At 44.4% G+C, this 14,466-nt stretch overlaps 1 protein-coding gene, 1 long non-coding RNA gene and 1 pseudogene across 3 annotated transcripts; 1 reads left to right on the top strand and 2 right to left on the bottom strand.

The window, feature by feature from the left end:
- Window positions 1–579: 579 nt before the first annotated feature.
- On the top strand, window positions 580–5,868 carry LOC138430339 (mannose-binding protein A-like). Of its 2 annotated transcripts, none has more exons than XM_069572516.1 (5): window positions 580–953; window positions 3,153–3,342; window positions 3,729–3,845; window positions 4,714–4,788; window positions 5,410–5,868. In XM_069572516.1, exons 2-5 carry the CDS (start codon window positions 3,162–3,164, stop codon window positions 5,781–5,783), a joined length of 747 nt encoding a protein of 248 aa, XP_069428617.1. In that variant the 5' UTR covers window positions 580–953; window positions 3,153–3,161; the 3' UTR covers window positions 5,784–5,868. The 2 variants fall into 2 exon arrangements, with proteins under 2 accessions (XP_069428617.1, XP_069428618.1); XM_069572517.1 differs by having other exon boundaries at window positions 791–1,745.
- A 1,675-nt stretch (window positions 5,869–7,543) lies between these two features.
- Window positions 7,544–13,290, bottom strand: LOC138430340 (uncharacterized). The gene is made up of 3 exons (XR_011253106.1): window positions 12,911–13,290; window positions 12,688–12,816; window positions 7,544–9,404 (listed from the first exon to the last, which is right to left on the bottom strand). It is a non-coding gene; the product is annotated as an uncharacterized lncRNA (long non-coding RNA).
- LOC138430457 (2-iminobutanoate/2-iminopropanoate deaminase pseudogene) lies at window positions 9,432–12,626 on the bottom strand (annotated as a pseudogene).
- Window positions 13,291–14,466: the final 1,176 nt, after the last annotated feature.

Below are 14,466 nucleotides of genomic sequence, written 5' to 3'. Positions count from 1 at the left end.
ACATGGCAAGCAAAGACATAAGACAATTTTACATAGAGATGGACTAGAAGCAGATAATTAAAACAGACAACTCTAATTTTGTGATAGGGCTTTCTCCAGTGATATCACTTAAGCTGAAATCTGAATGACAACAAGTAATTGTGCAAAGATGGAGAGAAGTGTTCTCGGCTAGATCACCTAGCACAAATGCCCATGTTCAACTCTGAATCTGAGTTATTTACAGACACTTCCTCTCCTTGTGCCTAGGCCTGTGATGCACCCAGAGAGGACAGATAAGGGATGTTCTGAATGAGAAGAAAGGGATGAGGTGACTTCATGTCGTAGGTCTTTAACCCCTTCCCTCCTACCCCCAGTAAACTAAATATGGGTGAAGGGGTGAACTAGGCAGATAGAGAGAACTGATAGAGAGGTGTGCACCCGTGTGTGTGTGTGTCTGTGTGTACCCGTGTGTGTGTGTGTGTGTCTGTGTGTGCACGAGCATGTGTGTGTTTGGTAGGATGTGTATGCATGTCTCTTCCAGAAATAAATATTGGGAAAGAACTATCCTCTGTGAATCTGATCCATGGTCTGAGAATCTGTGATTCTAGATGGTCAGATAGCTGAGTGGTAGAGATGGATGTGTGAGAGGGAGCAGTAGGAGGTATCTGGGGCACTGCAGTAGAGAGCTGCCCAGTGCTAAGGTGGAGGACCCACCAGCAGCCTTGGAGAACTGCCCAGGATATGGCAGTTCTAAGGATGGTTGTTCATTAATCTGGGGTTGAAGGCCAGTCCACCACTGTCTCTGCTCACTAGACTGGTTGGGGCTGACGTTGCTGAGGCATCTGCCAAAGGCCCAGGCTGGAGGACCAGCTTCTCAGCCACAGCCTCTGTGCTCTGAGGTGCACTAGTAGGTCATTCGTGGAGGACAGAAGTGGAGGCCTGGGCCAAGAGTCTGGCCATTTGACTTGATCCTGGTGAGTTCCAGGCAGGGGCTATGGTGGGGTCATCAGTTTCCCTGAGGGCCTCTGTCTCTCTCTGACCTGGGGCCTTGTGCCCTTCCTGGATCTAGTTGACCATCTGCAAACTAAAGGTAGTCTTTTCAGCCAAATGGAAGGATGGAAGTGGGATGTATGTGCTGGCAACATGTTTAACTCTGGCTTTGGTCTGTAGCATAATCAGAGGAGGTAAAGAAAGGAGAAAGGTGAAGATCTGATCAAGAAAACTCTGTTCCTGGATTTCCCCAGCAGTCCAGGGGTTACCCACCAGTCGTTCCATCTCCGGTCCAGGAACTAGGATTCCACATGCTGTGTGGTACAGCCAAAAACGAGATCAATTAATCCCCAAATTCAAAATCCTAAAAAAGAAAGACATTTCCCTTCCAACTCATTGCTTCTCACTGAGTCCTGGAGAAAAGAAAGGGTTAAGAGAACTGACAGGCCAGGGGAGGAAAGGACAGAGGCAGTAGTATGAAGCAGTTCCACGGACACTGGGGTGAGAGGCCAGAGATAAGCAGAGGGGGACGCCCACAGCGGCTGGGCTCTGAAGGCTTTCTGGGAGGGGGCCAGCTCAGGCAAAGACTGGATGGGGATCTGATGGCTGGATGGGGCGCAGAGCCAGAGAGGCATCTGGGAAGCTTGCAGCAAATCCTGCCAGGAGGAGGAACATGAGATCACCCCACCGGGCCCAGAGTGAACAGAAATTTCAGAAGCCTGGGCTCTGGCTGAACAAATGGCCTCTCCGTGGAAAATTCAAATGAAGGGAAGAAGGTAAATCTAAGTCTCAGTTGGCTGGGATCAATGACCAAGAAGCCTCCATTCTCAGGGTTAGAATAAGGCTCCATACCTCAGGGCAATCTGGGTCCCTAGTCCCAGCAAGTGCCTGTCACAAAACAGAGACTTTATTAAACAAGATGATTGACAGGCTGTTGGAAAACAGCTGTGGTTCTGAGGGTGGTTGGGACCCTGGGGCGTAAAACAGATTTTTATGTGAAATGAGACAATGGATGTTGTAAAAACAGGTGCCATCAAGCAATGGGCCTTGTGGGACCTTGGGTCACCTGCAACAGTTTTGAGTCTAGCTTTAGGGTCCATAGGAGGGGATGGAAGAGGGAAATTTAAGCTATGTAGACCTTCAAGAAAGGGAGTTAAGAGAGCAGCCAAAGCTCATGCCAGCAATGAGCTCTCTTTGCTGGGCCATCAGCTGTTCTAAAAGGAACAGGGCCTGTGTGTCATGTGCAGACCCCATGGGCTCTCATGCTTTAATGCTGCCTAAACTACCAAGCCTTGAACTCAGAGGGCAAAAGAGCCCCAGGGAAAATGGGCCCCTATTAGGTTACTCTTGCATCTAAATTTGTGTTAGCAAGGAGATCCAACCAGTCCATTCTGAAGAAGATCAGCCCTGGGATTTCTTTGGAGGGAATGATGCTGAAGCTGAAACTCCAGTACTCTGGTCACCTCATGTGAAGAGTTGACTCATTGGAAAAGACTCTGATGCTGGGAAAGAGTGAAAGCAGGAGGAGAAGAAGGTGGCAAAATATGAGATGGTTGGATGGCAGCACTGGCTGCCAGTGAGTTGGTTCTTCACATCAGATGGCCAAATAATTGGAACTTCAGCATCAGTCCTTCCAATAAATATTCAGGGTTGATTTCCTTTAGGATTGACTGTCTTGATCCCATTGAAGTCCAAGGAACTCTCAAGTTCTCCAGTACTGCAATTTGAAAGCATCAATTCTTCAGTACTCAACCTTCTTTATGGTCCAACTCTCACATCCATACATGACTACTGGGAAAAACATAGCTTTGACTATATGGACCTTTTTAAGCAATGTGATATCTCGGCTTTTCAATATGCTGTCTAGGTTTGTCATAACTTTCCTTCCAAGGAGCAAATGTCTTTTAATTTCATGGTTGCAGTCACTGTCAACAGTGATTTTGGAGCCCAAGAAAATAAAATCGATCACTGCTTCTACTTTTTCCCCTTCTATTTGCCATGAAATAATAGGACCAGATGCTATGATCTTAGTTTTTTGAATGTTGAGTTTTAAGCCAGGTTTTCGCACTCTCCCTTTTTACCCTCATCAAGAGGCTTTTTAGTTCCTCTTTGCAGAGGTGGTGGCAAATGTTGGCTAAACAAAATAAGATGAAACTATTTTCCTCAACTCTCTTCATTCCAAGGTACGGATCATGTCCCTGTTTTCATCACTTCCTGTCCTCCTGTGTGTGATGACAGTATCCTTCTCAAATACAAAAGCCGCTGAGGATGCTCAGAAGACCTGTCCAGTGGTGGCCTGTGCCATCCCAGTCACTAATGGCACCCCAGGAAGAGACGGGCGAGATGGACCCAAGGGAGAAAAGGGAGAACCAGGTAGATGACAGGCCAGTCTTCTTAAACCTTTGCCCCAGTAGGAGAGCATCCTCTCTAAGGGGTCTAGCGTAGAGACAGGAGGAGGCTCATCTTTCATTATGGCGCATGCCTGTGAAAGGGCATTCTCTTAAGATGCTTTTCTGGCCCTCCAGGATCCCTCACTGCCACCCTGGAATTGGCGGTACATGGTTGTCCTTAGAGAAGGGGTGTCTTGTTTGCTCAGGGAGCTGCCTTAGGACAGGCCATCCCCAGGATGCAGGAGGATCTTTCTTCCTTGAGTCACCACAAGTTGAGTGGCGGTTTCTTGGGGTCAATCAACTATCGTGCTTTCAGAGAAAGAGAATGAGTGACAGCTACTTCTTCATATTTCCTTCATCTTCCAACAGGGCAAGGGCTCAGAGGCTCCCAGGGCCCTCCAGGGAAAATGGGGCCTCCAGGAAATATAGGGAATCCTGGTCTTCCAGGACCCAGGGGCTACAAAGGAGATCGTGGCGCTAGCTCGGGTAAGGAGCCCACCCCAGCATGTAGCAGGGGCTGAGGGGACGCAGGCCCTGGGAATTTCAGGCCAGGCGGGAGGTGCCCCGTCTCCTGCTGCCCCACTGGAAGATGCTCAGCTCTGCTTCCTGACCCAGCACTCTTGTTCCTCTCAGCTCCTCGGGGCCTGAGGGGATTTCCACAGCTGCCTGGGTACAGACTTCCAAAGTCCGCCAGCTGCTCCCTGAGCAGGCCGCTGTAGGCTGTGTGCCCTGGCCTTTCTTCAGCTACAGCAGTCCAGCGCATGGCTGCAGGCTGCAAGGATGGAGACGGGTCTTCTCTGCTCTTACTTTATGTCTGTTGTCACAAGAGTGGCATGAAAAGTGTTGGCCTCATAGAATGCCTGGATAATGGGGGACATCATAGCAACTTAGTTCAGAGTAAAATAAATTCAGTAACAACAGAACCAAAATGATGACCTCTTACTAATATTTATCCACTGGCCTATCAAAATAATAAATGTATTCAAGAGTTTGCCTACAATAAGAAGTTAAATAAGATTAGGGAAATTTTTCAAAAAGGAGAATAATTTGTTGGGCCTTTCTTATGAATTATTATAATATTTAAGAAATATATGAAGAAAAGGACCCAGAGCTATAGTTTATGGTATTACTTCTACTACTATTATTAGTATTTCCAGAGTTATATTTTTACAATAGCTACTATATATACTTGGGAAGGCAGGAATACATTTTATTTTCCTTTTGCTTCTTTTTATGTTTTTATTTTTCTGGAATACTTTTTACTCCACTAATATATACATGTATTTTCAAAATACTCTGCTTTCCAATTTAAGGTCTTCTTCTCAATAAATATCCTCTCTCTATTGCTTTACAGTTGCCGAGGCTAAGCTGGCTAGCTTGGAGGGACAGATAAGGAACCTGCGATCAGAACTGGATCATGTCAAAAAGTGTAAGCTTTTTTTCTGTCGCCAATGTGTTCTGGATTCTTTTATCTCCAGAGAGCTCTAGGTTCAGGGGGAAGAGCGGAAAAGAACTTACATGTATGACCACTTATTATATACCAGGGCTAGGTTGGTTGTCATTTTCTCAATAATATGATTTCATTCAATCCTTTTGCCATCCCTATGTGTGGGTATTACACCCATTTTATTGACAGGTGAGAAAAAACTAGGTCCAGGAAGCATGCAGCATGCAGTTAGGAGGATGGAGGAGGATGGAGTGGAGGTCTGCTGACTCTGGGATCTTTGCTCCTTCCTCAGCACCCATGGGTCTCAGATGGGTATCCACGCCTCTTTCTCACTCTGGTGCCCACACCTGGCAGTGGGGCTCTAGCATGTTTCCCTAGATTCACCAGTACAGGGGCAATTTTTCCAGATATTTGTCCTAAGGATGGGCTATCCCAGGAGATCGCTGGCTTGCTGCCAGGGGCTTGCCTTCACTTTCTTACCAGGATCTCACCAGAGGTGGTAAAGAATGGGGCTCAATCCCAGATTCCCAGAGAAGGGCTTTTTCATCTGTCCAGGGCTGGGCTCTAAGCCAAATCAACCCCACCTACCCTTTGTGATTTCAGTGCAAACCTTCTCCTTGGGCAAAAAGTCTGGGAAGAAGCTGTACGTGACCAATGGTGAAAAGATGCCTTTTTCCAGCGTGAAGGCTCTGTGCACTGTGCTTGGGGCCACCGTTGCCACACCCAAGAATGCAGAGGAGAACAAAGCCATCCAGGACATGGCCCCCGACATCGCCTTCCTGGGCATCACAGATGAGGTGACCGAAGGGCAGTTTATGTATGTAACTGGAGGAAGGCTAGGCTACAGCAACTGGAAGAAGAATGAGCCCAATAACCATGGCTCAGGGGAGGACTGTGTGCTCCTCTTACCAGACGGGCTCTGGAACGACATCTCCTGTTCTTCCTCCTTCTTGGCCATCTGTGAATTTCCAGCCTGAAGAGGCAAGTTCCTCTGCTCCCCCAGTGACTCCCTGCTGACCTCTCTGCTGCTCTGGAAGAGAATTCTGTGTTTATTTTCCCACATCCAGTGTTGACTCATTCCTTCTTGGGGATGGGAGGAAAGTGAAGGGGTGTATTGGATTGCAGGAGGAGGAAGTGAAAAGAGGCTGACAGTGGGGCATGAAGGTTTCTGGTCCAGTCCATGGCAAAGGACACTGTCTGTCCTGCCTAAGAGCACAGCATTGGGTCAGAGTCAATTACAGAAAAAGCAAGCAAACTATCTCCTTTTTTAGTGAGGACATCAGCCCAGCTGATGGATCAGTGGAGGACCATGTCTGTGTCCAAGCAAGCATTAGTCTCAGCCTCCAAGAGATCCAATTCCATTTTTCCAAGTTGCCACTGCTTGGTGTCAAAGTCTCCTTCCTTCTGATGGCTAGCCCAGCCATGTCTACAACGTAAGTGTTGCTTTAGTTATTCATGAGCTACCCCTGAAAATTTCTCACTGCCAGACTATAACTCCTGGCATGGGTAACAGTGAATAGTCCTAGGAATCCCTTCCCCTGCTCAAGTGGCTGTGGTCTCCCTATAGCCACTGTGGTGATCCGAGGACAAAGGCCAGCCTTTCCTTCTTGCATACTTTTAGGAGACTGATTTGACAGTGCAGCGTATGCCAGCATCATAGAAGCAAATGGTCAGGCAGGCTGCGTCGTTCCCCACGGCATCACTGGTCTTAGTCCCTCCGTGTTCAGCATCCCCTTCCTTCTGTGACATCCTCATCCCATTATAGGTCAGTAGGTCCATTATTAGTAGAGACAAGAGGGAAACTTCACAAGGGTGAGTTTCATGCCCTGGAGGGGAAGCTGTACAGCACCATCCAGTCAGCAAATAAAACCTCACCTCTGAGCAGAGTTCTGACACCATCTTGGCTGACAGTCAAGCTCAAGACTATGGATGTTCTTGAGCAATCTCAGGGTGGTGGAGTTGAGATTATATAGAGCCAAGGCAACCAACTGGGGGAAGAGAGTGAATTCTGGCTCCAACTGTAGGTCAATCACAAAATGAGATTGAAAATATTTCATGAATGGGCTAAGGACCACTTTAACTTAGTGAAATATCTTTGTTAAATTAGTTTTCCACTTTATTTTTCTTTGTATCCAAAGTACCAGAGGGGGCACTTTGTACTTGGGAAACACTTGATGAGCATTTGTTGGAGTGGTGCTCCAAAGACTTAGCAAAATGGATGAGCGGGTGGAATATTGAGAATTGAATATTATAGGGTAGAGTTCTCTCCAGGCTGTGCTACATCTGCGAGGCTATCAGGGTAGGGGCGGGGTGTGCTAAAGACACTGGGGCTGGCAGGGTGAGGGGGAGAGTGCCTTGTCCGTGGCCTCTGGCCCACCAGGATGGTCACCTCACTGACTTTTCAACCTCCTGAAGCTCTTCTTTAGGCACTGCTCTTGGGGGCAGTGAGAAGGGTGCTTTTGTGATGCAGAGCCAAGCAAATCACTATTTGCACTTCAAATCCAGGCTGCTTGCCAAAGGAATGGGAAAGTGCCCAAAATGTATGGAAGAGGCATATACGAAACATAAAGAATGTAGGCTATGGCAAACAGAAGAAGAAAAGTCGAGAAACATTTTAGAAGGAAAGAAGATACATAGATGATGACCCAGAAAAAGAAAATTATGGTAACCAAGCATGGAAATTACACCTGAATTTTATCATTGCCAAGATGAAAATGAGAAAATGGACAGGTAACCATTATATAATTCTTTCTATTTTAATAATAGGAATGAATGGGAATGGGGACCACTTCTACCCTGGGATGAATATCTCCTTTGTTTACACTGTGCGGAAGGAACAGTGTCTCCAACACCACAGTTCAAAAGCATCAATTCTTCGGCGCTCAGCTTTCTTTACAGTCCAACTCTCACATTCATACATGACCCCTGGAAAAACCATAGTGTTGACTAGACGGACCTTTGTTGGCAAAGTAATATCTCTGCTTTTTAATATGCTATCTAGGTTGGTCATAACTTTCCTTCCAAAGAGTAAGTGTCTTTTAATTTCATGGCTGCAGTCACCATCTGCAGTGATTTTGGAGCCCCCCAAAATAAAGTCTGACACTGTTTCTACTGTTTCCCCATCTATTTGCCATGAAGGGATGGGACCGGATGCCATGATCTTCGTTTTCTGAGAGTTGAGCTTTAAGCCAACTTTTTCACCCTCCTCTTTCACTTTCATCAAGAGGCTTTTTAGTAGTTCCTCTTCACTTTCTGCCATAAGGGTGTGTCGTCTGCATATCTGAGGTTATTGATATTTCTCCCAGCAATCTTGATTCCAGTTTGTGCTCCTCCAGCCCAGCATTTCTCATGATGTACTCTGCATAGAAGTTAAATAAGCAGGGTGACAATATACAGCCTTGACGTACTCCTTTTCCTATTTGGAACCAGTCTGTTGTTCCATGTCCAGTTCTAACTGTTGCTTCCTGACCTGCATCTAGGTTTCTCAAGAGGCAGATCAGGTGGCCTGGTATTCCCATCTCTTTCAGAATTTTCCAGCAGAGATTATCTGGGTGCTAATAAGATCCTCCACCCCTGCCAGGTCTTACATTGTAATCACCACTATCAGTTGCTCAGTGTTCAGTCATGTCTGACTCCGTGCAACCCCATAGACTGTAGCCCACCAGGCTCCTCTGTTCATGGAATTCCCTAGGCAAGAATACTGGAATGGGTAGCCACTCCCTTCTCCAGGGAATTGTCCCATCCCCACCCCAAACTCCTTATCTGACCACTGAAGCAAGGTTGGCCCAACCCCAGTCATCATTGCAATGCCCTATTTTATTTTATTTTTAGCAATTATAGTTACCTGAAATCATCTTGACCACTAACTTATGTCAGTGTGGCAAAATCAATGCATGGATAGAAACCTGGCTCTACCACTCTATAGCTGTGTGACCCTGAGCAAGTCACATACACTCTGTGCTTTAGCTGCCTTCTTGGTAAAATGGGGGCAGTAGTACTGCCCACCTTACAGGGATGTCATGAGGGGTAAATGAGCTGATACAAGTAAGGCATTCAGAACAGTATCAGCCTGCAGTAAGTGCCGTGCAAACATTTGTTCTCACTGCTCTTGTATTACCACACTACCACTCACCTCTGTAGTTCCAGGGCCTAGAAAAGGACTCACTCATTTGTGTCCAGCTCTTTGAGACCCCATGGACTCTACAGTCTATGGAATTTTCCAGACCAGAATACTGGAGTGGGTAGCCTTTCCCTTATCCAGGGGATCTTTCCAACCCAGGGATTAAACCCAGGTCTCCTGCATTGCAGGTGGATTCTTTACCAGCTCATCTATCAGGGGAGCCCAAGAAGTCACATACACACTCAATAAAGTTGGATACATAAACAAACAAATGAGTGACTGAATCTAAATCCTCCCCCAAAATGTGTGATCCGACTCCCTTCTCTGGAGCTTGACTCAGCTTCAAGCTGGATCCAAAAGAGAAGTAGCCAGATTTGTTTTGGAATACGGCTCTGGGCGCAGCCTCCTTTCTCGAGTAATGGGGTCCGGTGAATTCGTGCCCCAGGAGCTGAGGCCTCCTGCTGCCCTCTGCTGGCATCTGTAAGACAGGATCAGCAAACAAAGATCACAAGGCAGCTAGGTGAGAGGCGGGGATCTGTCAGAACTTTGAGACATCACAAGATCCTGCTTCCGGCTCATCCCTTTCCCCCTGGTTGCTCCACTCTCTTGGAAGGCCTTTCCCTAAAAGCCCCTACCCGCAGGGCCAGATCCAGATACCCCACGCCCACACATGTCTCCAGCACCCTGAATTCACCAGCTTAAGACCACACTCACTGTGAGCACTCTGGACCAATACCCTGGGGCTCTGGGCTGAATTCCAGATTAGAGAGAAAGCAGTGCCCCTTTCCTCCTCCCTGACCAGGAGCTGTAACCATGCGGAGCCCCAAGGCAAGGACATCAAATCTGACCCCAGGCCACGAAGTTAAAGTGAGGGAGGGCTAAGCTGAGATGCCAGATTCCCTTCATCCTTGTCCTGTTTAATTATGATCAGTACCTGAAAGGAGATGAATGTATTGCTTTAAAGTTCTTCTCATCTTTTTCACGTTTGTGGTTACAGCATCTTTCTGATCTCTACTGCTCTGGTTGTTACTGTTTTGTCTTTTTTTCTTATACAGATTTATCAGGATACATTTTTCTTTATTTGACTTTAAAATGTTTGGTTTCTGGGTTAACTTATCATTTCTTTTATTTTTAAAATATTTCATTAATTTCACTTTTATATTTATTTGTTTTATCCTTTATTTTTTTGTTGTTTTTAACATTTGTTTCAAAATGATAAATGTTCAATTATTTTCAGTTCATATTTTTATGGTTTAAAAAATTGTAATGGCAAAAGTAAGACATATTTTCCTCTGAGAATAGCTTTAGCTATAGCTTATAGATTTTTGGATACTTGTTACTATTTAATATGTTTCCTTAATTACTATTCAAATTGTGCATTCATGGTTCCATACTATTGGCCATCATTATTTCTTCTTTTATGAATTTTCTCTTTTAATTCTCACTTTTCTTATTTTTTCTACTTAGGTACTAATTTTTTTTGCAGATACATCAGTATTTTATTTGGGTTTTTGTCTCTGATAGTCTTATTTTTTTTAATCTGGATGCTATTTTATTTCCATTAGAAAAATACTATCTATATAAAATTTAGTCCAGTTTCTTTTCCTTAATGTTTTTCATTCAAACTTAAATGCTTAAATTTTCCTCAAGTAAAAGCAGAATCATATATCTAACATGAGAACTAAGTATTTCACATCATTAAATTAATAGGATTTGATTGAATTAGATGTGCTCTTTATTTCTCAGGAATTGTAACTTATCTTTCCTCCATGTTATTTCCCTTTACTTTTGTGTTTCTGAGAATTATATAATGCATGTCTGTTTCCCCACATCCAGTAATATGAGTGTTCTAGAAGTGTAATTTATAACATTAGTAACTAGATTCATCATTAACCTTCAATTCATGTTCAATTCTCCTTATTAAGTGGACTTTCCATAATCATTTCAGATGTTTCAGTCAACCTTACACTTTCCAATGAAGACTGTAAAAATGAAGACATTAATTTAAAAATCTTATTTAGATTCCAGACTAAATGACACTGGAGATCAGTGTCATTCTGAAGGAGAGCAGCCCTGGGATTTCTTTGGAAGGAACGATGCTAAAGCTGAAACTCCACTACTTTGGCCACCTCATGTGAAGAGTTGACTCATTGGAAAAGACTCTGATGCTGGGAGGGATTGGGGGCAGGAGGTGAAGGGGATGACAGGGGATGAGATGGCTGGATGGCATCACTGGCTCGATGGACATGAGTCTGAGTGAACTCCGGGAGTTGGTGATGGACAGGGAGGCCTGGCGTGCTGCAATTCGTGGGGTCGCACAGAGTAGGACACGACTGAGCGACTGAACTGAACTGAAATGACACTGGACCCACTGAGAGTGATGCTATCAGGAGAGGTCCTTGCACAGCTACTGCTTCAGTCTCAACCCAGCCTCCTTTTGGCAAAGCAGCAACCTGCTACTCTGAAAATCTTGTTTGTAAATATCACTGAGAGTGTTGAAGTCATTTATGTTAGCCAGCAAAACAGTTGTTTTTATCACATTTGTGAAGTCCCAGCCTGCTACTTTCAGAATTTTACCCGTGTTTGTGAGAGGCTGTTTAGCTTTTTCTGCCACTCTGCTGGCACAAGCTGTCTACCTGCAGAGTCCATGCCTAGCTGTCCTGATATGTGTATGGTCCTATTGACTAACACAGCCTGATTGCAGGGACCAGTGGCCACTGTGGCTTTTGTGGTGTGGATCACCTTCTCTTTTTCTCCAATTTGTTTTTATTTATTCTTTTAAAAAAATGGAGGATAATTGCTCTACAATGTTGTGTCAGTTTCTGCTGTACAACGTGAATTAGCCATATGTATACATATACCCACTTCCTGTTGAGCCTCTCTCCCCCCAGCCCACCCCTCTAGGTTATCACAGAGCATCAGGCTGGCCTCCCTGTGTTATTCAGAAGCTTCCTGCTAGCTATCTATTTCACACATGGTACTGTATATATTTAAAGACGGCATGGCTAATCCTTTTCCCTCACCGCCCTTCAGAGTCAACTAGCCCATATACTACTTCTTCTTGCATCTCGCTGCCCTCTCTGACAGTCTTAGATTGCTCTTGTCCCTTCTAAGACTGCACAAATCATGACTTAACATTTTCTTCTGATTTTGATTTTTATACATAATAAAAGAATCTAATTTCATTTTTCTTATAAATGCTTAAGCTTTTAGCTCAATATTATTAGTTGAAAGATTATTTTCCTGCAATTTGAGGAAAAATAAATACATTTTAAAAATAGAATTATTGTTTATCGTAATTATGCATATATAAGATATATGTGTATAAATATATGTATATTTGGGCCCGCTTTTGGACTTTGTTATTTTTTACATTGTTTTGTTTATTCCTGCGTCAGTGATACACTATTGTAATTATATTAGCTTTCTAAAACCCTTTAAAATGACCAAGTCTATTCTCATTATGTTTTAAAATTAATTTTTATGTCTGTTCTAGGATGTTTATTCTCTCACCAGAGCTTTGGAATCCCTTGATGAAGTCTTCACAGCTTCAGTCACCCTTTTGCAGGGATTGAGTCTTTGAAGAATTCACATCCCCCTCATTCTCTATTCCCTCAGACTCTCTGTAGCTGGGGATAAAGCATCCTAGGCTTGTTCAAAACCCACCACTGGTTTTCCTCCTCTTCCCATCCTGCTCCATCCTTATGTTCACAGAATGCCTTTGCTGGTCTGAGGTTGTCATCTGACCTTTTGGCCCTTACCCGTGAATTGAAGTATTCAGGGACTTGATAAATGTGCAGAAAAGCTGGCAGTGATGTCATGGCGCTGTTTCTTCAGATCAGAGAGCCTGGAAGCATCTTGAAATCACCTTCTTCAGCGCTATAAATAGACTTACAAGTAGGAATGAAGGATCTTATTCACTCAGCTCTCCCACTTACTCACTTTGTTCATTCCTTCTCCTTACTAAATAAATAAGAAGAGTACCATTTCGCTCAGGCAGGGCCCCCTTGAGTCCCTCTGTGGCTCCAAGTTGTTTCAGCCAGCCAGTCTGAGAGACTGCTCTGCTTAGCTAAATGGAGATCAAATATGTGAATATTCAGAATGTATTCAGTAAGGATGGGCTGCATAGGATGTAGTAACAACTCTAAAACCAGACTCAAAATCCAAGTGGATCTAGGTGATCCCTAAGGGCATTTGTTTTGCATGCATTTGCTCAGGGGTCCAGAATCCTGGAATGTCCAACCTTATAATCACCAACATTTCTGTGCTCACCAAGGCAGCAGAAAATTGGGCATTTCAGCAATATTCACTGGCCTTCATCTTCTTCTATCCAGGAGAAACACATGTCACAGGGCAATGTCTGCCTCCATAAGGCCTCTCTTATTGAAACGTCTGTGAAAAACAGTAAAATCTACCAAAAGATACCAGTCAATAGTTATACAGAGGCCTAATAGTCCCAGGCAATTCAACTGAACAATAATGAGTATCGAGGTCTCTGAACATATTGGTGCCTCCACAGGAAGAAGGCTCTCCTCTATTCTCCTGGTAAAAACATTTTACAATCCATTTTACAATCCATCCACTCTTTTCCAGTTTACACTCTGAGCACCTCCAACACCCATTGCTGAAACACAATTTTATATCTGATCTCTAATGTTAAGGAAGTTCCGGGTTTTAGTATATGTGAAGGCATGACATGCCTGAATAAATGTTTGGCATATCAATTAATATTTTACTTTTTCTGATAGGTACCTGGTTTCTTTGTTCCACTATATAAAACACAGGTAACCTGAAAAAGTCCACCACACCATTAAGCTTGAATTAAGGACATCTGGAAAGTAAGAGTGATCAAGAATGTTCTGAATGTAAACAACTCAAATGTCAGTGTTGTTATGTCAGCGAAATTCAGAACAAAGCTAGGATCCTAGAAAAGTTAAAAAAAAAAGTAAAACAAAACAAAACAAAAATGTGGGCGGGGTTCCCATAGGCTCTTCAGTATAGGTTGTGGGCTGGGCTGGTGACAGGACGGTTGAGAACCAACAGGCAACTGTAGAATGTACTTGAGAACACACTATAAACAGAGGCTTCCCTATGTGGTTGTCCCGCCTCCAGACATGGAAGGATGTCTTGTTCCCACGATGTCAGCTGGCATTGTGAGTGTCTTAACATCTCTCAACAATAAGAGGCCCACAGCTCTGGCTTCACTCGGCACCTAGGCTACTAAACTAGGGTCATGGCTACTGTGGTTGGGGTGGGGCTGATGTGGTTGGAGATCCATGTTCACATTTGCTCATGACTGACAGTGTAGGAGGGAGAGACCTCTGTGACCAAGAATGGTTAAAAACCTGCATTTTCTGAAATCCTTGCCTCTTTCCTCTGCTTTAATCGGACTGTGTCTGCAGAGCCCGAATGACTCTCCCTACTTATTCTCTGTGCTGGAGAGAGGCAAACCGGACTCCCATGGCCCACGATGCGGGTTGATCTAAGCTTCTTTCTCAGCATTTGCAGACTTCAGCATCGCAGATTTTTTCCTTCCTATG

This window comes from Ovis canadensis, chromosome 25, assembly GCF_042477335.2.
Source record: "Ovis canadensis isolate MfBH-ARS-UI-01 breed Bighorn chromosome 25, ARS-UI_OviCan_v2, whole genome shotgun sequence".
NCBI lineage: Eukaryota > Metazoa > Chordata > Mammalia > Artiodactyla > Bovidae > Ovis > Ovis canadensis.
This window is presented reverse-complemented; position numbering and strand designations above follow the sequence as displayed.